We start from the raw sequence: 26904 nt of genomic DNA, 5'->3' as shown, positions 1-26904 counted from the left end.
AGATGACACCATGATGAGGGCACAGCTGCTGTTCAGGAGGACCTCGATAAGCTGAAGGAAAGGGTTAATTGAAACTTCAAAGTTAAACAGAGACAAACACCGAGTCCTGCATCTGGAATGCAGTAACCCCATGGAATGGTACAGGCTGGGAGCAGCTCGGCAGGGATGACCTGGGGTCCTGGAGAACCTCACAATGAGTCAGGATGTGCTTGTGGTGGTGACAGCCCATCCTGTGCTGGTCTGAGAGCCAGGAGGTTGAGAGGAGCACTGAGTGCCTCCTGTGGGACATGGCAGAGCCACATCTGGAATACCCTGTGCCTGTGGAGGCTGTGCTGTGACCATGTCCTTCTGTCTGCAGCCCCACAAGCTCCGCTTGTTTCTGCCTCAGGGATCCATGAATTGATCCCTGGCAGCTGTTCGGACACGGGGGAAGATGATGTGACTCACTGAGTCAGCATGTTCTGCTCCCTCTCATCTTGGGTGTCCCTGCAGTGCTCAGGGGACTGTGTTTTACCTGCTCTCCCTTCCTGCGTGTAAGATGACAGCCTTTGGGGAGGGGGTCCCAAACTCATCCTCAAAGTCCAATGCTGTGTCACAGGTTCAGGCTAAGTTCATTTCTGGGAGTAGCCCATATACCCCTTCAATTAGCATAACCAGGGACAAGGGCAGGCAAAGGTCAAGAGAAGTTCAAAATAGCATAACCTCTTTTTGCTGGTGTTCCCAAATGTTCCTGATCCTGCGAAGCTCTCCAAGCTGGCCTTGCCAGTGTGTTTACCAGACCATTGTAAAAGTCAAAGAACAAGGCCTGGCTTGATACAAGAGGAGTAAGAAATTGAGTGGTTGAGAATAGGTAGCATTGTTGCTTAAAACAGGAGAAATAATTGATTTATGTTATGGTGGCCAATTAGGCTGTAAAGTGAAAAACTCTTAAAGAAACCCTGTGGCTTCAAGGGGTTTTTTTGCTCTGATTCCTACTCAGCAAATAGGGGTACCCCAATAAAGGTCATCAGCTCCAAGAGCTGAATTATTAATTCCTTTCATGCCACTCAGGGCTTGTAAACAGTGTATAATACAGGGAAACAATTGGCACTGTTCACTGAGTGGGCAGAGGAGGGGTCAGGGGGTAAATACTTGTATTGGCAGCAGCTGCTCTTCATAGCTGAGCAGACTTTTGTCCTTTTCATCTTCTTCCAGTTTCCAAAATCTTAGCTGGTTTTTAATCCATATCTCCTTTGCCTTAGCTGAATTGATTTTAGGAGTTTAATGTGTTGCCTATCATTATGAAGGTAAAAAGGGCTGGAGGGGAGGGGCTTATGGATAAGAGAGCAAAGTCAGCATTGCCATGTTTCATAAAGAGCTGTTCAAATTCTTTTAATATTGAGAGAAATTTTTAAATGCACCTATCCAAGGCCAGGTGTAGGAGAATTAGTTGTGCTTTTATATACTTATAAAAAGATTGAGGTGTGATTTTGAGATTACTACATTATAAATACATCTGCCAGTAACACGAGGACAGAAATGTTGAGGTGTTGCTTCTCTTGATCCCAGAGCCGTGCCATGTTCTGTGCTCTGGGTGTGGGATCTCCAGGTTCCAGCAGCACTGGGCAGGACACGAGGGAATTCTGCCTTCAAAGCTGAGCAGCCGGGCTGTGGTGACCGCGGTGTCTGCCTTGGTGAACATATTAGAAATAGTTAGAATACATCATTTCAAGCATGAACTGAAACTATCCTCCCCAAGCAGAGCTGAGAAATAGTTACATTTTGTTATTGGCAGCCTATAACATGAACAGTCTAAAACTGAAGGACTTGAAAGAATTTGCACTGTCTCTCTCCAAACACCGCTCAGAAAGCTCTCTTCAGGAGGCACGTGCAATATTTAGTTGCTTTTTGAATGATACTTGATAAACTATTCCAGATGTTGGCAGGTGTAGCTTTCTCCCGAGTGACTGCTGCTCACACAATGGGTTCTCAGTGCCTGCCCTGTGCCATCTGTCCCCCGTGCTGGGCAGTGACCCCTGTGTGCCAGAGCAGCAGGTAACCCCTGAGTGACCATCTGCTGAGCGGGGCCTTCAGCCCTTCTGAGAGCTGAGTTGTGCTCAGCGCTGAATCTACACCGCCTAAATCTTGCCACCCACACAAGATTAAGCGTAACTTTAAGCTGCATTTATTTTTTGGCTTAATTTGGCTGTGTGTGAAAGCACACGTAGCTGTCAATAGGAAAAAGTACAAAACTCTTCCCAGGGATCTGAAATGGCTGTGCTGCATATGAAGAATCCTTTTTAACTTATAAACACGTGTAGTGTGTGAGCTGCCAGCTCCTTTGGAGGGCCAGCAATTCCCACATTAGGGAGACTAAGGTGGAAAATGGCAAGATGCAGAAATCATTTTTTCCTCTGAGCACACCACAGACCTGTGCAGGGTACTCTGGATTGTGCATCTTTCTGAACACAGCGAGATGATGAATGAATGTGTAGATGTTCTAGGCAGTAAATGCCTTGATAATTCACTGGGGAATAGGACAGGAACGACCCAGGGCATTGCTGAATAAATCTGTGATTGTGTTTGTGGCTGGTGCTCAGCACACGGACCTAAAGCTGCAGCTTTGAGCAGCTACACCGAGGAGGCTCCTCGAGGCGCTCAGAGAGGCAGGAAAGCACGGCAGGAGGATTAAGTCAGTGTGGTGCTGTGTCTGCTCTCACGTTCTGCAAAAAGGGTCTGCTGAAGTGTTTACATTTGTTTGTGGTTTGCCTAATTAGGGCAGAACTTTGCACTTTTCAGTGTAAATAGTGATCCTCGGGGAACTGCCTCCTGCCAGAGAAATGGGAATTGCAGGAATGTGAAAGGCAGGATTTGGGCTGGCAGCACAGCCTGCCTGTGGGCTGGAGTTGTGCTTCTGGGGCTGTGTTCTGTGGTTAGGAATGTAACTTGTAGTCTGCATTTATTGGGTCTTAAAGCTAAACAGGAGTTACAGAATATATAATTATGTGGGATCTCCCAGCACCAAAATGATGGAGACTGATCTGCTTGACTTTGGTGTTTGTGGTGATGTGCTGAGAGGGGTTGTGGCCTTTTGACAGAGATCAAGCCCCAAAGAATGTATCTTTGGTTTACCTAATCTTGGGTTAAAACTGACCCTGTTACTGGAAGATGGGTCTTTCCTGGCTTGGGTCCTGGAAAGGTGGATCCCTCCCAAAACACAGAGGGCATCTGGCATTTGGTTTGGATCACATTCTGACTTTGGGGTTTTTCACTGGCAAACACAGGCAGGAAGTTCTGTTTCTTCTTTCAGCTGTTAGAAAATAAGGCTTTGGAGTGTCTTGTATTTAAAAACACTTGTTTTTGATGCTGCTCCAGATCAAATACCAGCATATTTCCTGCCTTTGGAAGAAGATCTCTCTTCCTATCCTGAATCTTTTAAAAGTGCAGTGGACACAGATAGGAGATCATCATGTCCTTTCATTCCACAGTAATGGTCTGAATGCAGTCTAAAGCTGATGTAATCCAGAATTTCTTTATGCTGGAAGTTGTTCTGAATTGATATTCTCAAACCATCACAAGTTACAGATTACCAATACAACTGCTTGGAAAAGTAGATCTGTAGATGACGTGGACGAGATAGACGTATCTCGAAAGAGGGAAGGCTGATGCTGTTAAAAATTACCTGCTTCTAAAGCAGCTTCCTCAGGTGACCAAAGACAAGTACATTCAACTTAAGTGTAAATGAAAGTTTTCAAATAAAAACATCTTGGTAACATGCACATCACATCTTTCTCATTTTCACTTTCCCATTAGCTGCAGATGTGGAGCAGATGAGTTCCTCCTCTCCTGTCCTCCCTATGAACTCCATGGGCAGTAAGTACCCTTTTCTTGCCACATGATAAGCTGGAATTTCTCATTCCGAGATAATCCAAAGATGTGAAATGATACTCCATGTAGACTTCAAGAAGTTTTAGAGCTAATGCTTAATCATGAAAGTGGAGTTTCGCGTAGGTGAGAGCTGATGAGGTATTTTTCACAAAAGTAGCACAGACCAGGTCTGTACATTATTATTTACACCAGCAGAATGCAGGTTAAGATCCTTTGTCACCAGAGGTATCTCAGTGAAGTAGATGCCTCTTTGTGAGTGATATAAACCCCTGAGGTGATGGTAAATTATGCTGTTGGGGAACTATTTATCTGTGTTGTTTCAGTGTTAAACCTGGAAATGCAGAGCCTGGAATTTCTCAGGAAACTGAGAGCAGTGGGTGAAATCCTCTTCACTTTCACGGTAATTCTGGGCCTGTATCTTTTGAGACTTTGAAAATCTGAGCTACTGGACACCTAAAAAAATAGGAATTCAGAATTCCTTCTTAACGCTCCATCTAGTGGCCTCTGCGTGCAGAGGGACCAGTCCATGGGATCCACTAGATGGCAACAGGCCCTTGTCAGACTGGTGGGACTGGGAAACCGTGTCCTTAACAGAGGGCTGAGCCTCTGCAAACCCCTCATTCACAGTGACTTCTCATCTCACTGTGTGGGAACTCTGTGGATTTTTCAAATCTGAAATTTCAATCAGACAGCTCATTTCAGAAATGATGCTCAGATGTTCAAGCTGCTAAAAGCCCTCCAGGGCCAGGACATTGTCCCTTCCATGTGCCATCGTGCTGGTGGACTTGCACTTTTACTGGGGAACCTGGGAGAACTGTGGTTCCTCTACAGTGGGAATATGTGGTTCCTTCCTTTGGAATGAGAACAGCCGTGTGGAATGCAGGAATGGCAGGCCCCGAGTTGTAAATGCCTGTGCAGTTATTTGCCTGTTGATTAATAAAACACACCTTTGTAGGCATCTAGCCAGGTGTTCATGCAGTTGATCATTTTTATATGGAAACAGATAATTCCACATGCATATGTAGAATAATTTGTCATTTAGAGATGTGTAGGTTATGATGATATATTGGCTAATATTCTGTTGAGTCTTTGTGGCCTGACATAGCTTTACTGCATTCAGGCTTCTCCTGCATTAAAGGGAATTAAAACAAAACTGAATTTTCCACAGTATTCTCCCAGAATGTATCTGCCAATACTAAGAGCATATGTCCAGCGTGAGCTGAATGACCCTCTTTTCCCCTTAAACAACTGTATGTTATTGCTTCTCTGAGTTTGTCTAGCCACAGCTTTCATGTGTTACCTTTTGCTAAACTGAAAAATGCTTGTCAAACATCTGTTCCCTATGAAGATATTATATAAACTTTTGATAAACTAAATAAACCGAGCTCCTTGAGTTCTTTTGATGTCTTCCTGTCTTTGGATCCCCCCATCAGTGCTGGTGGGCACCCGGTGGGCAGTGGGGTCCCCAAAGTGCTGGAAGGCCCTGCTGGAGCCTCCAGTATGGATAGAGGAGCCCTGGCAGCTCCTGCTGGGGCAGATCCCAGAGCTCTCCAGCCCCAGCTGTCCCACGGCTGTGGTGGCAGCACTGAATGTGCTGGAGCTCAGCATCACCCTGATGTGCTCCGGGGCATCTGTGGGGTGGGCTCTGGTAGGGAGCAAACAGTTGGTGCCAGAAACATCTAAAACTTCCCAAGCATGGATTTAAAAACATTCTGAACATGTCTGCTAACCTGTCTTCCCTTAGTAAGTTTTTTCCCTTGCTGTCTCATTACCAAACATGATTAAAACAAACAAACAAAAAAAAATCTTGAGGATTTTTTTACAGCAGAGTAGGAAAATGAATTCTTAAGCTTATTTGTGCACCCACAGTCTTTAAGATCTGTGGAGTGACTGCTGAAGCCTTTGGCTTGTTGTGCATTGGCAAACAGGGTGATGGCCCCTTCACTGTAGTTTTCCCTGTTTGTCTGAAATGTCTTAGAGTAATTGCAGTGAATTATTTTCACATGCCCTTGCAGTAAAGATGAACACCTCTGTCAGGACTTCTGTATTTTGTACTTTCATACAAGTGTACGTGGGGGAAAACAGTTGGCTGAAATGTCTGTTTAAAATAATGCACAAGTACTTTCTTGTACATCATGTAAGATGTTGCTGGAAAAAGTCCAAATTGTGCACTCTCACTTCCGAGGGAGCCTGCCAAGCATGCTGAAAAATTGGAGATTTCAAAGGCAAAATGTCAAACTGCATAAAAAATGAGTCATTCTCATTTTGATAATGTTAAAACAATTTGGCAGCCGTGCTCTTGGGCTGTTCACTGTTACATTACTGTAGTAAATTCCCTCTATCAAAGCACCACACTTACCCAGGGTGTCAGTGGAAGAGCTCGCTTGGGGTGACTGAACAGAGCCCTTCACTGTCAGGCTCAGGGAGAGGGGAGATTTTCTCATAAAGCTCCACCTCTGCAAAGTTCAGTCTGTGAGTGTTGAACTCGGTGGAGTTGTTCCTGTGTAAGACTGAACAAGTTCAAGTCTTTTAGCAGAACAAGCACACAGATTTATTTTGAATATTCACCAAACTGGAGTTGAGAAGTCATGAGTGAGTTGTTCTGACTTGAACTGTACAGCGAGCTGAGGGAGATGGCTCCTGTGGGATATCAGCACAGCGTGCCTGAACAGGCTGCTTCAGAATAAGCCTGTAAACAACTGCAGGAGGAAACAAGGCATAAGAGAAGTGCTTGGACCCTCTACTGCACAGGGAATTGACTGATACCACTGCTGAGCAGAATGGGATCCACCATCCCTGGTCTGAGTGGCCCCTCCTCAGAGTGTGGGGGCAACACAGGGGCCTCCTGCCTTTACTGCATTGCACTGCCCAGTGACAGTGGCATTCCTGGGCACAGATATTCATGGCCAGTCATTAAAAAATACTTGGAGGGCAGCTTGAGAGGTTGCTCTTGTGTCTCAAGGCAGTGTCAGTTCTATCTGTCCTGCAGACAGATGTGTGTGCAGGAGGGTCCCTGCCTGCCCCAGGCAGTCAGCCCCAGCTCCTAAACCTGCCCACCACAGCCATGGGGAACGTTCTCTGCAGCAGCACCTGCTGTCAGTGGCTGTTTTCTGCCTCGCTCTGTCCCATTCCTAGCCTGTCAGTCCAAAGCCCCACAGCCTCAGTCCTTTCTCATCTCACTGGTCACTTTGTAGGACCCAGTGCTGTTCCACAGCTGGGCTCACGTAGGAGGAAGTTTCATTTCCTATCACCAGGTAAAGCTGTAGGTTTACACTTTACTGAACGTGAGATATTTACCAACTGGGTGTAACTTTTATTAAAATTGAGTTGGTCCCTCACCTGTTCTGCCCCTTCAAAAATCCCTGTGCAGTTCTGAAGTTACATAATGCTTTTAGTACTCATACTTGCTCGTGAAGGACCTGGATGATGTGCCTTGAACCTCTCTGGTGGGATAATGGCACAGCCATAGACTTGCCTTACATGGGTTTGGGAAGCAGAACTTGGATACAAGCACTTCTTCGGCAAAACTGTTGCTTTTCTTGCCAGAAAACTGCCCAGGCCATATGAGCTTGTATGGCCTTGGCTGTGTGAGGCTGGTCCTTGGCTGGCTGGTCCGCAGTTTGCATTCATTGATCAGTGAGTTGATAGAAATGAAAACCCACCGACAGCAATGAATGTTGATTGCAGCCATGAGGTGCTGACGATGCTGCTCTGCTGGGACGGGGTGGTCACACGAACAGTCCCTCTGCAGTCGTCTGGGCCTCAGGATGTACAGCTGTTTCAGGGCTCCTCGGAGTCTCGGTGGCTGTGGCAAGCACACCTGGGCACCAAGGTAGCACGTGCTGTGGGTGTTTCGTGGGTTCTGCAGTCCTGCGGGGGCAAACCCAGGGCCTGCACCCTCTGAAGCCACGGGCTCTCAGAGCCCACAGCCCTACACCTGATCCCCCAGCTGGGGTGGAGGAGGTTCCAGGCAGGTGGCACTGAGGTGCCCCATACTTGGCTCCCTGTTCCTTCCAAAAGAAGGGTGTTTCCTGGCTTGCCTGGCTGGGGAGCGACAGCCGGAGCCGCGGGAGCAGCTGGGCCGGGCCGGGAGGGAGCCGGTCCTCGCCCAGCGTTCCCGGTGAGCAGCTGCTGAAATCGAGCACAGGTTCCTGGGAGCAAATGAACTGACATTCCAGAGCTTTTTCCAGTGAAGCTCAAGTTGCCAGCCCAAATGGAAACGAGGTTTCCCTCCTGATCTGGCCTGTATTCTGCTATTTTGAACATACACCATGCTCAGATTTGTTTCCAAGTGTACCATATGGTGCGGATATGTTCCTGCTTTTGTGCTGCCCATACAGAACCTTCCACTGCTCTCATACTCTGTTCTGTGGAAATTCTGCTCTAGTATAAAGTTGTTTGGTTTTTTTGTTTTAGTTTTGGTTTTTTGTTTGGGTTTTTTGTTGTTGTTGTTTTTGTTGTGTTTTTTTTAAGAGAAAACAAACATTTCTTATGCACCAATTCACTTTTAGAGAAAGTAGAACTGGAAAAACTCAACCTCTGTAGCTCTTAATATAATCTGTAAATCATGACCTGTTAATGGCAACCACATGTGAAATCTCTGAAGGTTCAGGCTTTCCATTCAGCAGAGGGTTTGTGATAAACCTCAAGGTACAGTCAACGGTCGATGGTTTTTTCTAGTTCTCAAACTCACCGACAGCGTTGAATGTTCACTGAAGCTATCCAAAGATGGCTGTATACATGCACTGTACATATTTTCCATGCATATGTTTTCCATAGACTGCCAGTGGAAACACTGCTGAGGACTGCACATTCTTTATTGTAAAGTCTTAAACTGAAAAGTATTTTAATTACGAAATGGAACCACAAGGACTAATGAATTGCAGAAGTGTAACACTGGTTATGGATGCTGAGTTGACTTAGTGTTCTTAAAACAGCTTTGAATGTACCAGAATTGCAGTTGTGGAAAAGCCTTTCCTCCTGTGGATATTCATATTCTCAATAGCTGCAAATAAGGGTGTTTATACTGATTCAGATTTCTTTATAAAGTTCACTTAAAAAAAAAATAAAGTTATGGGAGCACCTATAACTTCAAACCAACAGAAGTGAGAGCAGGGGATATACTTCTTAAAGGAGTACATAATCTTTGTCTCTGTATTTCTACAACTCCTGTCCCCCCTCTTCTTTTCCCTGAAAAGAGGAAAATGGGATTTATTCTCTTTAAGTCTCTATATTGGATCTAATTATCTCCACCTTTTCCACCTGGCTTGCATGGTTTGAGAGAGGAATTATTTGCAGTTTGTTTGTTAAAAATTAAATCTGCTGCTCTATCTGAAATAAATTTACTGTGACTGAAGTGGAGCCTACAGAGTCCATGGGGATAATTTACAGCTTACATTGCGGAGAGCTGCTTTAAATTCGGAGTATTTTCTCTTGTTGTAGGGATGATAAGTGTCTCTCCGAATATCCTGAGCTAATACATGTAACTTAACAGTAAGTGTATTGTCTAATAAAGTACTTGAAGCAATCTCGCTCCAGGAATACAGGCTGCAGTCTGCACTTAAACTGATTGATTTTAATGGTATCATTAAACATCAGCTGATACTGGGAATCAAAAGAATTCTCCGAAAATTAGTCTCACCTTTTTCTTGCCGTCTTTTGGAGTAGGAGCTGGTGGAAAGAACAAAGACAATTTGAATTAATCACAAGCAGTGCTCAGCCTCGAGTGTTAAGCCTCAGGAGTGTCCCAGAGTGGAGGGTGACTACATGTGGTAGGTATAACATAAATCAAGGAAACTGAGTTCAAGTGAAGCATGAAATTTTGGTTTTAACAAACCAAAACAGTGTGTTTATATTTAAACTCCATTGTGAGAGAGGCTTTTTTCTCAGTTCACTACTTCTTCCCTTTTTTATACCTCCACTGACCTTCGAGGCGGTAACTTTCATCTTCTCCTTTCATGATTTTTGAGCTTGAATTTCTTCTGAATGTTAAAAACAAACTGTACATGTTATTTCTATATCCTGGCTGTACACTCCTTCCCCCTTGCAAAGTTCAAAGCTCTCCATCAAGCTAGGTTTTTGGACAGATTCCGAAATGATAAAACAGTTCTCTGGAAACACTAAGTGGGCAATATGTGCAAGGCACACTCCAAAAGTTACGGTCTGCTCTGAACCTTAACATACCTTCCCCTCAGACTTCTTTTGCTTAGGAAGCACCAAAACCAGCCCAGAGCTGACAGCTGCCACCTCTATTGTTATTGCTTAATTATTATTTTCTGTCATGAAACAAGCATTAGGTGGAGCTGACACCTCCCCAGCTGCTGGAGGCAGGGGGCCATGGGGCTGGGGTCCCTTAAAGCCTGACTCTGTTAGTTCTGTGTGAGGAATGCCTTGTAAACTGGGATCCCTGTGAGCTCACCAGTGGAATGGCACCAGGCAGGGAGGCAGTGACTGCTGCCTAGACCTTTACAATGAAAATATTGTACATTCACAGCATGCAGGGTTTTCTTTCAACTTGCAGTAGAGAGAGTGGATTTCTGTACAAAGAAAATGGTTTCCTCAAAATCTGCATACAAACCCTGAAACACAGAGGTTAAACCTGGTAACTCGAGTACAGGACAGGATTTAGTTAATTTTGTGGATGTTTCTGGTGCTCTGGGTATTTATGGCGCCTGAACAATTCTTACACCCTAATTCAATCATTCTATTAGCTCCTCACAATAAGGCTTTTATTTATAGCAGGGCAGGAATCCCAGCAGCACTGCCCTAAAGTATCACTAAATAAATTTAACATATGCATCTGGTAGTAAAGCAGCTTCCCTTTCTCTCCCACCCCCTGTGCTGTGGCTGTGACTCTCACAAGGGAGGTGTGCGACCCCAGGGATGGAAATCGGGGCCAAGACTCTGCTCAGAGCATGACAGTGTCTCACTGCCTGCCTGCAGCACCCATGGAAATGCCATGTGCAAGCACATTTGCTTTGTCCTGGAACAAGCTTTAACTGTAATATGAAAATGTGTTTTCTTTGTCAAAGTAAATGACTTCAGCAGGGTAAGCATACAAATACACCTTGGGGAGGCACAAGGATGGGATTGCTGGCAGTAATTTTAGATATTGCTGTTTCATTGAAATTTGGGTGCTTAAGCAGCAATGCCATGGCCAAACACTTCAGATCCAACAGTCTTCTACAATTAGCACTGGAGATTATTTTTAATAAGTGTCTGACACTTGACAAGTCTTGGGACTACAGGAAATCAGGGACAAAGTTACCAGTCTGTTCCATTTGCCCCTTTAGGATGTAGTGCTGTGGTGGTGATCCTAGAGAAAACAAATACAGAGCTCTTCTGGGACCTGAGAGAAATGCTAATACCAGTTTCCAGTGATTTATGGAGGACTTACCAAGTCCTTTTGATCTCATTCTGAGTTGACAAGGTTGCTTGTGGATGCAACGTACCCTGGACTTTTGTAAGGTGTTTGACTTAATACCAAATGACAATTTAAACTGGTATGATACAAATTTGCTGTGGCAAATGTTAAAAGGATTAACAAATGACAAACAGGGAGGTCTCAGTGCAATTCCAAGTGGGAACCTGATCCAGTTGGCGCAGCCTTGGACTGCTGGCCGCATCCTAAAGCAACGCGGTTACTGGCCTGGGAGAAACAGAGTATCCCATTTTAGCAGATCTGGGGTTTTTTTAGACAGAAAAGTGACACAAATTTGGATCTCCAGATAAATCAAGTGTAAATGAACACTTTAGTACAGTCAAATGCAAAGTTACATGTTTGGGAACAAGGAATACAGACCATGTGTGAGGATAAAGGACTGGGCCGCATGAAGCAGTACTTGCCACGGAGATAATTAACTGCATGTGTATGCACAATCTGAGCCTTACTACTGTGCAAACAATGAAATGTTGAACAGAACAGAGGCTGGTGCATCTGCATTTAGTTCTCCTGAAATTGCTGAAATGATACTTAATCCAGTTCTGGCACAGGCTGCCCTAAAGACATCACTGAGCTGAACAGGTCTCTGAAAGGATGAGTGGAGAGCAATTAAATAATCAGAAAGACTGTCACCAGTAAAATAGAGTTCTCTGAGGTAAAACAGCAAAGGCTCAGGAGTTCTGTCCTGTCTGTTAATATCTTCACCTGCACAAATGAGCCACTTAGAGCACAGCAACCCTGGGCTTGGGGATGGGTCTGTCTTCATGGGGGGAAGCAGAACCTTGGCAGTGGGTGCTAGCAGGGAAAAACGACTCTTCAGAAACTCAAGGTATGAACTTCTGTTTCAAGAGCATATGAAGGACTGGGAAACTTTTTTTACTTATGGGGATGAGATTTTGCAACTAAAAGTATACTAGGTATTCCTTAGTCTTGAAAAATTTTAGACTAAGGCTCAGCAAGTCATTTTAGCAGAAAAGCAAAATTATTTTGGTTTTGCCAAACATGATAATATTTTAAAATAAGGCATTTGTCAGTGAGCTAGTCTGGATGTTCTTGCAATCTGACAACCTAGGTTAAGTAATGAGATGCCATGTATTTTTTTAAGTGCCTTACTGCACTCTTTCTGAGCCATTAAAATGGTGAAATAGTTGTATTTTTTAAGCACAACTTGTTTTATCTCTCTAGAACACACACACAAGCTCTCAGAATCAAACTGTCCATCTCCTGTAACCTGCTAAAGGAAGTGCGTGTCAAATTTGCTTGTAGTGAGAAGGGCAGTGGGGGCTGGAAGATATGACCATGGGCAGGAGCTTCCTTGCTGACCTACTTACACAGGAGTGATCGCCCTGGATTAGACTCCAGCTCGCTGTCCTGTCTCCAGAACTGTTTCTGTGCCCGGGGAAGGGATGGGACACACGATGACTCGAGCCCTGTCTGCCTCTACACCACGTTTCCTGAAGGCTGAGCACAGCCTCACCCAGGCAGGCTGGGGAGGGGATAAGGAGCTTCTTCAGGACTGGAGCAGCTTCCCAGCACCCCGAGGGTGGTGCAAGGGATGTTGTTCTGAGCAGACCAAGCAGGGATGGGTTTGGAGGAGGCTGCATTTGTGAGCTGTTTGTACCTGCAGGGAACAAAACTGATCTCGGCCCTGGATGTCTCATCCCGTTTCACAGAACTTCAGGAATTGTCTTTGTTAGGAAAAACTACCTGTTGGCTGCAAATCAATAAAGCAGTTCTGACTCTTAAAATACAGTCAAACCAGTGGCTAATAGATTTCCTGCTAATCATCTCCTGTCTTCCAGACATTTTTCAACACACAGAGACTTCTGCAGACAGGCTTCTGTGCCTTCAGTCACCAGGAATGCATTTTTCTCTTCATGAATTTGCACAGCTTCCCTGTGAACTTTTATCCTCTGTCTTTTAAGATAACATTTGTTGCCATGAAGATGATTGGCTGTGTTAGATCCATCACTTTTAATGGAGAGGAATCTCAGGTGTCCTCCTGATGGATTCCTGCAGTTGCACTATGCCCTGGCACATCCGACGCTGGGTAAGCAGCTTTGGGAGATATAAATAACATTGTCTCTTCTGCTGTATTAACATGCTCACAGTTCTCCATCACTGCAGTACTGCACTGCTCCAGACCCAGGACACGTTACATTCATTGTGGTGGTGAATTTAGGATAAGTGCTTCTTCAGAAGATCCTCCTGTGCTCACTGTTCTTGGCTGGTAACTCTGTGTCTGTGAAGATCAAAAGATTTCCCATTAGCTGTGAATTCAGGCACAGTTCCTGTGCCTCGGTTTCGGGAAGGAGAGAGATGATCCTAACTGCAGATGATTCTGTTACTGAGATTGTTTTCTGCCTTTTAGCATTTTAGAGATTGCTAGCAGAGTCATCAGTCTGACAGTCTTCACCAAAATTAGTTCTGCTGTTGCAGGGAATTGCCTTGTGCTGAGGTTGGAACGAGCTGGACTTGGCCAGTCTCTGCCAGGGCAGGGAGGGCAGGAAGCACCGTGGGTTCTCCTGCTGGTCCCAAAGGTCAGACTGATCCCCTTGTTATTGCTCCTGAGATGTGTAATGTAGCTGGAGATGAGAATGGCTTTGGCATTAAGGTCTCCTTCGGTTTGCTGAGGCAGTGCCACCGTGCCCGTTGTGTGGGCTCATCCCGAGCGCCACGCCCGCCCCAGGGTGTGTGTTTAACAGGCATCATTTCAGTATTCCCCAGTGAGATACTGAAGAACCTGCACGTGCAGGGGGCAAATGGGGAAAATATACTGCAGAGAGTAATGGGGAGAGAAACTGCAGGTGTTTGTTTTGTTTATATGGGTTGATCTCTAAAGACTGTACTAAAGTATGATCCCTGCTGCATTAGGAAAGGTCCATTCCTGAGCAGACTCCAGACCGGGGACATGACTCCAGTTGAATCCCCTGTTCACACACTGATCATGTACAACACTACAAAAATGTAGATTTTTTTTTCATATGCTAACTGGGACTTTTTGAAATATTAGCAATTCCAGGTGGATAAAGCTTAGGTTATCTGCTTGGGAAGCTGCATGCATGGAGAGTGATCCAATGAAGGATTTGCTTTTCATAATCATATTGTCTTCTCCTGACTCGTTGGTAACTGCCCCTTTGAAGATAATTAGTTCCTGTGTTTCAGCTTTATAATCCAGCAGTTCTCATCTCTTAAGACTTTAAGATTTGGAGTTCTTCTCAAAAGAAACACCTGTAAAATCTCACTTTTTGGCTCCGTTTTGGCAGCGTGGCACCTCCAGGTCAGTTTTACGCTGCCATCTTGTAAGACTCCATTTCATGATACACTCAGTGCCCAATAACTGTAAATAACTGAAGCAAAGAAAGTGACATTACAATGACATTGTAATGAGCAGGAAAAACCCAGGTGAGGATCCGTTCTCCCCATCCTCCTGCTCCTCCCAGAGGTTACGAGATCTCTTATCCCTTCCCAGCATTACTCTTTCCACGCATGTGCCTTCCTCGTGAGCTGAACGTGTGCCATACAGAGCAAGTGCTGATCTCACTGCAGCTCTGCAGGATCCTGGCTCCTGGCTGTGGTTACTGCCGTGCAGCCATGGCAGTACCACAAAGCCTCGATGTCTGTGCTCTGTGCTGTCAGGGAAACACGTCATACACACGACCAGTGTGGTCCCACGCACACGATGGATGGATTTCCACTCTGTTTCGTTGGTGTTTGTTCCCACTTTCACACCAAGTTCATTCAGCCCAGCTTACAAATGATCTGAATGTGCCTTGATCACACAGCGCTGGCTTCAGAGTTTCAGCCATGCTTCTGTGGGACTTCCCTCCCACTGCTCTGTGTGCGGCTCAGCCAGAGCAGAACATCTTTAAATGTTCCTCAGGTGTTAAAATTTAAAATAGAAGTGTCTTCAAAGACTCTTGTAGAACAACTAACTGTGATTTGGGGGAAAAAAAAGAGGCGGTCTCTTCTATCTGGTTACCAGGCAAATATTCTGTTGGAAGAAAGACTTCCTCCCCCGCCTCTTATATATTTAATTTCTTTGCTTTTGTGTGCTTTTAAATATTGGATGGATGTGGATATGACCCCCAGGTGAGCAGGACTCAGCCATTCTTCTCTGAATTATACATTTAGTCTATTTGAATGCAGCCATCATGTGAAACAAAAAGGAGAAAATGTACTTATGTTCATTTAGAAGAATGATCTTTGGATAACGTCACCCAAATATTGCCGGGTTTTATCTTGCCTATAAAATAAATTGGTCCCAGTGTGCTGTGAGATGCACATAAAAGTTTGAATATGAAAGTAGTATAAAATTCAGATGAGTTGGTAGAACTGGCTTTAGAATTTTGAAAAAATGGGAACAGATTTCCTAAGTATGATGTATGAGGGAGGGATGTACTGCAGATTTTAATTTGTGAATCTCAATCTACCGGCATTTTTTCGGGTTTTTTTTGGTGTCCTTTCTCCTGCTGTTTGAGCCTTTTGTCCTGGGGTGTGAAGAGAGCACAAGTGTTCCAGATGTGCTCTGTACCCACCATGATGAGCCACAGGGACTAATGATGATAATGCCCAGGTCTGGTCTTGGAATTGTGGGTTCTGCAATCACTTCAGTATTTTTATAGTTTTAGCACTGAACTCATTGGTGTCTAGAAAGCAGTTTCTAATATTTTAAGATGCACCTTCTGCCTTTCCCTCTCCTCAATACCTACACTAACAAGAGAGGGGTTTGCATGATATCTGTTCCAGTAATTGGTTTCTACCGGAACAATTAAGAGCTGTGAGAGGAGAGGAAATTTGTCATAAAATGTTCCAAATGGAAATCTGCTTTTATGTGGTTTCAGAATGACAACCCAGCAGGCATAGGTGGATGTGGTATAAAGTGTCAGGATCCTTATCCTCAGTAAACAGGTGGGTCCGGGAGGGACGTCTGGATCTGGGCAATCCACACCAGCTCTCCTCCCTGGGCACCACAGAGCTCACACAGATACAAACAAAACAGGCTCACTCAAATATTTCTGTATCTTCTTCTTTTCCAAAGTAGACTTTGTGGAAATATTGCATCTACCCACTGGTTACTGAGGGTAAAAAATGAATTAAATAGGGCAAACAAAGCTGCAGCTAAGCTATTATGTATTTCAGATTGCTTAGTATTTGGCATGTGGACCAAATGCTTTAGATTATAAGGCATAAGCCTTTCAGAACCTTAAGTTATTTTAAAATTAAATGGATGACAGGCACAGGTCTGCTGCATGGATTTGATTTTCTTTGTGTCTTAGCAGAAGTAGTAAGCAATGTCTGTAAGTATCTAATAAAGCTATTTTTTGCTATTACAGAGATGTTTGCTATGAGAAACAGAACTGAGAGAGCACCACATTTTCAATAAAACAAATTGAACAGATTCTCAGAAATCTAGGTCACAGTAACAGATGACCTATACATGGTCCTAGTTTTTGATGCAACTGTCTAATCTGCTCTGAGAGTACTAGCCAGACATCATTCCTAATTGACCTTGATATTCAGTGAACAGAAAGAAAGCTAAAGCCACATGATATTTAAATCTTTAGCAGAAAAAGAATATATGGCAAACTTGAATGCATTCTGTTTTATAACTAGAAATCTTTTTAATATGAACCTTGTCTGCAAACGTGTTGATCATCTTAAAAATCTGAATTTGAGGCTCCACCTAAAGAAATCTGACTACCAAGAGCCATTCCTTACGCCCAGTTCCAGGGGAGGGTTTTGTGTCCCCACATCCCCACACTCTGTAACGCCCTGTTGGGCTCCCCCCAGCCTCTCCTGTGCAGGTCCAGTGTTCTCTGGCAAGGTGGGAGCTCTCCCTGCCTTGGACTGGGGGCTCAGCTCAGCACGAGCCCTCGGGGACCCAGCTCTGGTTATGTAAATGGAGCTGCTGCCACTCCGGGGCACTGTGTGCGTGCAGCTGGAAATGTAAATATGGGAGACTGGGAATTGCAGCCTGGTGAAACCCTGACCACCTCTGCTCATAGCCCAGACGGATCCTTTTTGGTCGTGACATCAGGCTCGAGATGCAGCGTTATTTACAGAGGCACTGCGGATGGCACACGAGAGGAGAGGGACGTGCACTCCTGTGCTAAATTAATTATGGTCAAAGCCCGAAAGAAACAGAGTAGGAAAGCCTTGCATGTCATATGACAAGGTGTTTTTCAAGCAAACTATAAACTGATTTAGGTTAGCAAATGAAGAAGCAGTCCCTGTACTGCTGGAAGGTTTGGGATGGATAACATGGATAACGTATGGCTTGCTGGACCAGTTCCCTTTCCCTCTGCCTGAACTGGGCAGGCAGTGGCTGTGCCACCGCAGGGGCTCACCGTGCCTGGGCAGGAGCCACATGTGAGCACACGGCCCCTGTCCCCCGTGTGCCAGAGCAGCTGGAGCTGCGCTGCCGAGCAGCCTCGTGTGAGCCCAGGGCAGCGCCCGGGGCGGGCACGTTCCTGCTCCGCGTGCCCGGCCAGCCCGCCCGCCGCGTTCCCCTGCCCTTAATCACAGCTTGGCATCCCAGCCCAGACTGTCTGGCCTTTCTGAGGGAAACACGGGTTAACCACAGGTCTGAGTAACCCAAACTGGGTAGGATCCCAAAGCAGGAATGGTGGAAAGGGACCTGCTACCGGGCGGCAGAATTCCCGTTCCCAGGCTTCTTGCAATGTTCATTCACGCGCATCTGCATTTAGGTGGCACAATCAGCTGCTAATGCAGGAGGGTTCTTGGGTTTGAGATGCAGCACTTGGCAACGTGCAGTTTTACCCAGGTCATTCCTGGCAGTTGGGTTCATTTCTTTGTGTTACAGCTCAGGGCAGCTGCAGATGGTTTGAGCTTCTCTCAGGCAGAACAGGAATGACTGAAGTCTGTTTGAAAAGGTGATGTCACCAGTCTGTATGTCCATGGTGCTTCTTAGGGAAACACATGCTTCCATGTTACCCTTAACATCAAAACACCCAACTGTTGTCTTTTGAGTTCTTAACGTTTGAAACTGTTGAGTGCTATTAATCAATGCTGTGGGTTTGAAACGATTACAGCATCTGCTGGCTATTATTAAGATAAAATGAAATTCTTAGGATTCCACATTTTTTGTTAAATTGCCAAGTCTATTGTGAGATCTCAGCATACCTGACACATTTTTACTGGCAACCAACCCTGTAATGCAATACTGTATATTAATGGTGGGATTATACACTGCAACTTCCAAGGCTGTTAGTGGTTCAGGCTTTTTAAACTTTCCCTTGGAACAGCCATAACTGGAGTTGGGAAAACTGACTTTGGAATTATCTGTTATTTCTATGTGCAGTTTAAATAAACCCTGACCACATAAGAAGAGCCATCAACATCCTTTTCTTATGTGCCTGACAGGATTATTCCCATGGCCAGGCTGAGTCTGTGGATGTTGTCAGGGGCAGGTTACACCCAGACATTTCTCTTATGGTTGTTTTGATTAGGTAGAAGTTCTTTTTGCCAACCTATAATGTTCTGGTTTCCATTCAAAACTATCTGCTTAACAGGTACTCAAACTTTTATGATGCAATTGCAAGGACAAAATTTAACTTTTCAGCACATTTTTTTTTTTAAGGTAGCACTTTCAAGGGGTAGGTTTTAAAGTCAGCATCTAGGTGAATTAGCAGTCTTACAGGTAACAGAAAAGCTGTATTTTAAGAATACTATGGAATTTCATCTAAAAGTGCTTTGTAGATAAAGCCATCAAAATCCTTACATTTATTAAAAATAATAATATTTTTGTCCAAAGGCTTATTTTAGCTAGGTCCTTGTGGGTTTGTCAGTACCAGCAAGAAAAAAAAAATCAAAATAGCTTGATTGTAATCTAGCCTGATTCTTATCCCCTAAGTTTTACTGAGAAGTTATACACCCAAGCCATTGTACTCCATCAGGAGGAGAATTCAAGGAAATTATATAATTACTCAGACAAAACTGACTCCTGTGAAAAGTATTTACATTCACATTTGTATTTCTAATGTTCCGATATAGCAGCTGAAAATTCTATGAGTTGGCCCCTCACATGAGCGGGTGTTTGTTAATCATACAAGTCGCACCTTTTCTAAGAGTGTGTTGGTTTAGTCATCCAGCCTTCTTTTGTCCTACATTGCTCAAAGGAACAGTGGAAGCAAGTCCATCATCTGTCTCATGGGCTGGTGCAGAGCATCAGCACTGCTCTTCCCATGTGTTTCCCAAATACCTTGGAAAACGGACTGCCCTCACTTTTAACTTCTTCCCCTTTTCCCAAGCTCACGACTGCGTTGATAAAACGTGCTTAATATGGCAGCAAACAGCCCAGTGTTTGTTTCTGTATTCTATGATGCTTTGTATGCCTGCAGCTCATAACAAACACACACATCTCCCAACTGCAATATACAACTCTCACTTTCATTGTTTTTTCCCGGGTGAAGAAGAGCCAAGTCATCCCCTTCCCGCTGCGGTCGCAGCGATGCTCCCACCTAGAGACACCCTGACACTGTGTGCCTTGGAGAATTCCAAGAGCCTCAAAATCCCTTTGGTCCAGGTGTTTTATGTGGCACTAAGGTGGCAGGGGAGGGACGATTTATGGGAAAATACAAGAAAAGAGGAGGACCAGCCGCAAGCCCCCCGCTCTTTGGGTGAGGATTGCCCCGGCCGCGGCGCCGCGCACAGCGAGGGGTTGGCTTCTCAGCTAATAAAACCCGCTGGTTGGGTTTCTAATCTCAATAATTTCTGCTCATTGGCTCCAATCAGCGGATTAAAGCCCAGTCTCCGAGCAGTTCTCATTTTAACTCCAGACTGGGGGGAAAGCAGGGGAAATGGGAGGTACCAGACACTGAGCACTTTGGTTTTTCTTATTTATTTTGGTGTTTGCCAAGTTGACACAACTGAGCGATGTCCTCCTCCACAGCTGGTACTGGAGCTGCATGGAGTAAATTTACTGAACCTTTTAGGGTGAAAGCAGCTGTCCAGCCATCACTAAAACAAGTCTATCAGAACACCACCCCATCTCAAGCTAGACATCAGCCGCCTCGGTAACAAATCTCTGCTTTTATAAACACTTTGAGGTTTTCTGTCCTCAAATTCTTTTAATTTCCCCCTCCCCACTCTCCCCAAATTAAAATCTCCAGCCAGATCATACTTCTGCCTTCCAGACCCAGGGCAGCTGAAAAGTAACCATATGGACTTCATGATTTTATGTACTGCGACAATAAAGCTTTTATGACATTCTAGGTGGTTAAAAATGGCAGTCAGGAGCTCTTAAACATGGCACAGGCATGTTGCTGTTCTGAACCGACAGACCTGCCAACAGTGCATCAAAAGCTGTAATTTCCTGTGCAGTGAAGCCCCTATCTCTGCTGCCTCCAGCTTTGTGTCCCAGGGCTTGTGCCTGTGTGCTAACAAATCTCTATTGTCCAGCGGGGCGAATAGTGGCTGGGACCAAAGAATTGCTGTCTGGTTTCTATTCAAATCCAGGTAGTCAGAGATATGAATGGAGTTTCTCGAACAGCCATGTGAATAACCTCTGCTCTGCGTGGAGCTGCAGGCGCTGCCCGGCTGCTCTGCGCCGCGGCTGCGGGGAGCACACCGCTTGGAAACGCGCTTTTAATGCTCCTCGTGGCTTTTAATACTTATTAATGCTTAAAGTCTGCTATCTCGCATTCCTGGACAAAGCAAGGAGGGTAAATCGTCCCCTTCTCAACTTTCTGAACTTGTGGAGGAATTCTACTCAGAGCTTTCATAAGGGGTTGTTTTTGCTGAGAAAAACCATAGGAAAAGTTTATGAAAATTATTTTCTTAGACAATACGGGATTTTTAAGTGTACACTGACCACCTTTTATCGTGCACAGAGCCCAAGTGTCACAGCTAATCACTGCGGAGGGTTTGGGGGCAAAACAAGTTAAATTTCTTTTAGATATCTTATACAGAACCCATTGTGAGCATCACAGTAAATCACTGCAGATAGTCTGGGGGGCCAAAGACATTAGATTTCTTCTAGATGTTGTATACAGAGTCCATTGCAAGCATCACAGTTAATCACTGCCGACAGTCTGAGAGCAAATATGTTAAATTTCTTTTAGAACAAGTTGTGATAAGAAAAATATCGGGTATGACAGAGCAAGAATTGGGGGAATACTGCACGTGGGGGCTCGTTTTATTGCAGTTTTTTTGTATTTTTAATGGGTTTGGTAATTAACGTGAGGATGATGGAATCAAGCCTTGCACGTCCACAGAACCAAATCCCCGACACCGGGGCTGTCTCACCCCTCTCCCACCACCACAACTGTCGCTAAGCTGTCGCCGGTCGCGATAGTGTCCGCGGGCGGGGCGGCCGAGCGCTCGCCCCCGCAGGTGCCACCGGGGCCAGACAAAAGGGGGTCCGGGGCTCGTCTCCCTCTCGCCGTCCCCGCCCGGGGCTCGGCGGTGCCGGGCGCTGCCGCCGCGGGGCGGGGACGGCGTGTCTGGGGCTGCCCCCCTCCTTTGTGTCCCCGTCTGGCTCAGTTCCTCCCCGCCAGCCCTCGGGCGACACGCGTGTCTGGTTACCGACCCGCACCCGCGAGCAACTTCGGCGCCGCGGAATCGCTCGAGTTTCTGCTTCTTCACCGGGGGAGGAGGGAAGAGAGGCGGGGGGTGCTGCCTGTGCCCCCCTCCCCGGTACCGGCGGGGAGCGGCTGCTCCAGCTGCGTTACATTAACGGATAGAACATACATATCTATGTATACATATAAAAAAAAAAAAAAAAAGCGCTTCTGTTGGAGAACAAAGGAGCACGTGCAGAAATGAGACTGGAAAAATGAAATATAAATAATAAAAAAAAAAAAAGGCAAAAAAAAAAAGCCCCGCCGGCAGGTCGGGGCGCAGCGCGACCCCCGCCCCCCCGGCGGCTCCCCCCGGCCCGCCGGCGCTCGGATTAACGCCTTACCTGGCGGGGCGCTCCCGGGGACGGCTGGGCGCTGGGCTGGCTCTCCCCCAAGTTGCGGGCGGCCCTGCGGCCGCCGAGGCGGAGCGGCGGCCCCATGCGGGCGCGGGCGGGGCGGGAGCGCGGCCGGACCCACTGAGCCCCGCGGCCGCCGCGCCCGCGCCCTCGCCTGCCATAGCGCCCGCTGACGGGCGGCCGCGCGCCCGGTCACGTGAGCGCCGCCGCCGCGCCCATTGGCCGCGCGGGCGCGGGGCCGGCTCCCGATTGGGCCGCGCGCGCGCCCCGGAGGGCCCGTCCCGCCCCCCCGGCGGGCGCCGGGGCTGCCCGGGCCGGAGCTCGGGCCGGCTGAGGGGCCGGAGGAGGGGCCGGGCTGAGGGGCCGGGCCCCGCACCTGCCCCGCGCCCCCCGCACCGCGCGGGGCCCCGTGTGCCGCCCGGCCCCTCCACGGGCCCGACCCCGCCCCGGCCCCGCCCGCCGGCCCCGCCGCGGGGCTGTCAGCCGGCCCCGGCGGGCGGCGGCGGGGCCTGGTCCTGCCGGCCCCCGAGCCTCGGCCGGGTGATGCCCGGGCGTTCCGGGCCACCGGGAAACTGGGTCACGGGCTGGACAGGGCAACGGCGCGGGGCCGCTTCGTGGTCGCACTGAAAGGCTCCTAAGATGTGTCACAGAGCGGCTCCAGCGCCTTTGAGGAAGGCGGGGGTGCTGGAAAACCCCGGGGTGTCCCCTCTGGAGCGGCTGGACGACCCCCCCGAGATCCCATGGGCAAAGCTGCCCTGAACCACACGTAGCGTCGGGGAGCTTTTCCACACGGTTTTGTTTCCCTTCCACTTTGTAGCACAGCAAGAAGGACTTTGCCGTGTGTTTGGCAGTACAGAAATAAAACGCCTTTAAGCACGTTCTCAATGAGGCCACCTGAGGATGAATGAACTCTACTACCTTGCTAGTTTCGGTGGTTTGAGACTGGCAAAACTCAAAGCTGCTCCCACGAACTTGTGTCCTCTAACGGTGCAGGAAGAGTGAAACAAGACCCTGGGATGTGTCCAGAATCACACAGAGGTGCACTAACTTTGTTTTTGTCAAGTGTTTTCAGAGGGAACCCGAGGCTGAGAAGTGTGGAGAAGTTAATGTCCGTGTTCTATTTTCTCTCTCAATCTCTCCCATGTTTCTTAGTCTCCTTTCTTTGCTTGTTCTCAGTCGTTGACCTTTCTTTCTTCTCTGAGAACATTTTGGCACAGGCAGACCAAAGCATTAGACACCCTCTTTGGAGGGGAGGTTGGACTGGGTGTCTCCTGAGGTCCCTTCTGACCTACAGTCCTGCACCACAGGGCAGGTTCTTTTTAACACTACATGTGTTTTGCTGCTGTTAAATGCTTTCAGTAACTACTCCTGGTGGTTCTGGGTTCCTCTGCTGTGGTGGCCCAGCAGCCCCAGTGCCCTGGGACAGTGCAGGGGCAGCCACAGGTGATGGGTGAAGGGAAGGTGTCCAAGCGGTTCGTGCCCTTTTGCTGGTCAAACTGAACTTGGGTTTGTTGAGTGTTTTGGACGTGCTGTGATGTCATTGGCAGGGATGCAGAGGAGTGAGAGGGGTGGGTCAGAGGGCCCTTGTGGGCATTCTTGACAGGGATTTCTGTAGAATTCCCCCTCAAGGGCCGGATGAATGCATAAATGAATGGAAAATGAAAATGAAATGAGAAAGCAAATGACAGTTACGTGGAGCTTGTCCAAAAGGAAGCAGTTTGGAAAGAAAAAGAAAAAAAAAGCTTGACATGCTGCTTTAATGGTGACCCAGGCTCGTATCAGTGCCATGCAGCTGCTATTGATGGGGATGAAGAGGTTCCCACCTCCTTGTCATGAGTGTGAAGGAGATAACTCATATCTGCTGTCCATTCTGCCCATAATCACCATTCTGGTAACTTTTCCAGTTCCCAGACAGCTTCCTCTGCCTTCTCTTTCAAAGTTTGTCTTTCACTTCTCAAGTCACTTGGTGATTTTAGTGATTCTACTGAAACGTAGTTGATGCTGCTGTTAAAATACATGTTCTGGTGCTTGCTGAGTTCTGAATGTGCTTCTGACTTAAAAACACACAATATCTCTGATCCTGTTTATGAAAGATAAAAGATAAAACCTTGAGAGTGTGTTTGAGGGTAATATGGGCTTTACAAGGCATCTGAACAGCTACAGATCCCATTTATATTTGCAGAAATAATGTAAAAGTCCTCAATACGAAGCATTAGGGTCTAGAAAAGGGAGCAGTGTTTTGGCCCAGTGTATAAACACAACCACGTGCCAGTCTCCAGGTGCCTTTTTCTGCCCCCACATCAGAGGTGATCTTCAAATGGCTGAGTCGCTTGAGTATTTTGAGGCTCGTCCTAATTCTACTGCTCTCATTCTCGAAGCACCAGGTCCCGTTCGGTTGGATGTACATTGCAGTTACTGAATTAGAGCCTGTGGAAAGCATCATTTCCTATTGGGAAGTGGACGGCTGGAGCGGCCGTGGAGAACGAGTTCCCCAGGCAAGGGCACTGCGGCCGAGGCCGTTGTGCCACGGCTGTTCCTGCCAGCCGGAGCTGGGCCCTGCAGGACCCTGTCAGTGATGATGGGGCTGGGGGCAGGACGTGGGGATCGACCCGCTTTGCAGCCCTTCAGACACTTTGCAGTACTGTCACCAACTTGGTGTTAGACTGTGCTGCATAAAATGTACCCCAATCAAAAGGGAAAAGCAGTGGAGATCTGTTGAGGCAGCTAAAGGAGAGGCAGTGCTGGCACTCCCTTGTGCTTCTCCCAGTTATTCTGGAGTTTTTCTGGCAGTTCCCGTCCTGCAGTCAGGGGGAGGAGGGAAGAAGAATCTGACCCAGACAGGTGAGACCTGGGGCAGATGGGTCTCATTTCTCTTCATACCTCAAAGCCCAGCACGTGAAGATGTGGGGGGTTAAAGAATAGGACACGTGTCTTTTTCTTCCCCTATGTCATCTTTATTGAGAAATAAAGGGAAATCCAGAGTGTTAATCTGAACCTCCCCTCTTCCACTACCCCAACGTGCAGCACTGCACTGGTTGGACCAGCTAAATTATCTTCTTATCCCTCCCCATTGCTGTTCTCTTCCTTTCCTTGGGCAACTGAGACATGTCTGTTGCTGAGTTTATTCAGGCAAGACTGTGAAAAAATTATTTAAGAAAATAGTTTGGAAAAAGTTAATTTGGGTCAAAGAAGGATTAACTGAGGAAATTGTTTCTTTACATCCTTCTGCTAAGAAGTAAGCAGGGAAGAGCTTGTTGAGCCCATTTTTGAGGTTATTTTGTATGTGCTCTGTCCTTTCAGTAGCTGTCATTTCTTAAATCCATCTAACTAGATGAGGAAGGAAGGAGATTCAGTCTGAGAGCAAATTCAAAGTGAAAAGATTTGGCCAGCGACATGATGAAAGGGATAAGTGTAGGTAGAATGGGATTAAACAGAAGTATTCTTGGTATTGAGCGCATGGCTTTGTAGCCTTATTTGAAACCAACTTTCTTTTGCTTTTGCAAGGGAAAGGCAGGATAAAACTAATTTAAAAAATCAATGTGAAACTGAGCGAGATAGAAATTGTTTGGTAGAACTGATAGGCAGTTATGAAGCCTCATTGCAAAACATCAGGAGCAGCGTCAGGGAAAGGCTGTGCCAGAAAGGCCAGTTGGATTTGGAGAGGGTGATCCAAAGGAACTGTCAGTGGGGCCGGAGCTGCCCAGTGGCAGCAGCTCTGTGCTGGCACCCGGATGCTGCACAGGGAGGGAGACCTGGCTGCAGCATTCCCCTGGTCCGTGGTGCAGGGGAGGCAGGGGCAAACAGCAGTGGTTGCATTCCTGCTCCTCTGTGCATGTCCTTTCCTCTCGGCTTTAAAACCTCAGTTTAAAGGAGCAGCCTGTAAAAGTGGAATTCCCTGGGCCTTCCCAAGAGTTCCAGTTATTGCCATGAATGGGTGTTCTGTGTGCACAGCAGGACACTGGTTGGTGCTGTGGTGTGGCACAGGGGTGTCACCACTCTGGGGTGTGTGAAGCCTGTTGTCCTCACCACTCTGGGAGTGAGGGAATAGCTTGAATTGTCACACTTGAGGAGTAAACACAAGGGCAAAGGGAAGGCACAAGACCAAACCTGAGTAAGAAGTCAGTAGAAGAGCCAGAAATGGGGTCTGCTAACTCTGTGCATTATTTGTTGTTTAGGGGATGCTGCCAGTATTAATAACAAAAGAATTGGCTGGGTTTCCACAGTTGGGCTATGAAAAATGCATGTGTGTGTTGCTGCAATCAGGGGAGCGCTGTGCTCCGAGGAGCAGCGCTGCAGGTTAGCACTCCGGCAGGGTCCCCGTGGCTGCTGTGCCTCGGTGCCTGTCACCTTCTGTAGTCATCAAGTGGATAAAGAATTTTTGTCATGCTGCTTCATGAATGAAGCCTGTGCTCCTAAAGAGCATAAGAATTAGCTCTGAAGTGTGCATTAGCACAAAACCGAGGATGTTGAAAATCATAAAAACTAAAATACACTCTTACTCCATTTCCCTTTCCCTTATCCTGACTCTGAGAGGGGACGGAGTCTGGGTTTACTTTGTCATGCTTTTTTTTTTTCCACTGGCTGCTGCTAAAATGCTTGAGATTGTGGAGAGCTACCAGCCCTTTGCTTTTAGCATCATTCAAAAAGCTTCCATTTA

General features: G+C 46.7%; 1 protein-coding gene across 2 annotated transcripts in view; it reads left to right on the top strand.

Annotated features, from left to right (window-relative positions):
* NR6A1 (nuclear receptor subfamily 6 group A member 1) overlaps positions 1-26904 on the top strand; it is a 75687-nt gene that overhangs the window by 8931 nt on the left and 39852 nt on the right. For both annotated transcript variants that reach the window (XM_050319874.1, XM_050319873.1), the window contains exon 2: positions 3793-3852. In XM_050319874.1, coding sequence (XP_050175831.1) covers positions 3793-3852 — 60 coding nt within the window. The remainder of the gene's footprint in view (positions 1-3792; positions 3853-26904) is intronic.

Source organism: Myiozetetes cayanensis, unplaced genomic scaffold (assembly GCF_022539395.1).
Source record: "Myiozetetes cayanensis isolate MyiCay16 unplaced genomic scaffold, myiCay2020 scf23, whole genome shotgun sequence".
NCBI classification, from domain to species: domain Eukaryota; kingdom Metazoa; phylum Chordata; class Aves; order Passeriformes; family Tyrannidae; genus Myiozetetes; species Myiozetetes cayanensis.
The sequence above is the reverse complement of the archived record's forward strand: the minus strand, read 5'-3'. Positions and strand labels throughout refer to the sequence as shown.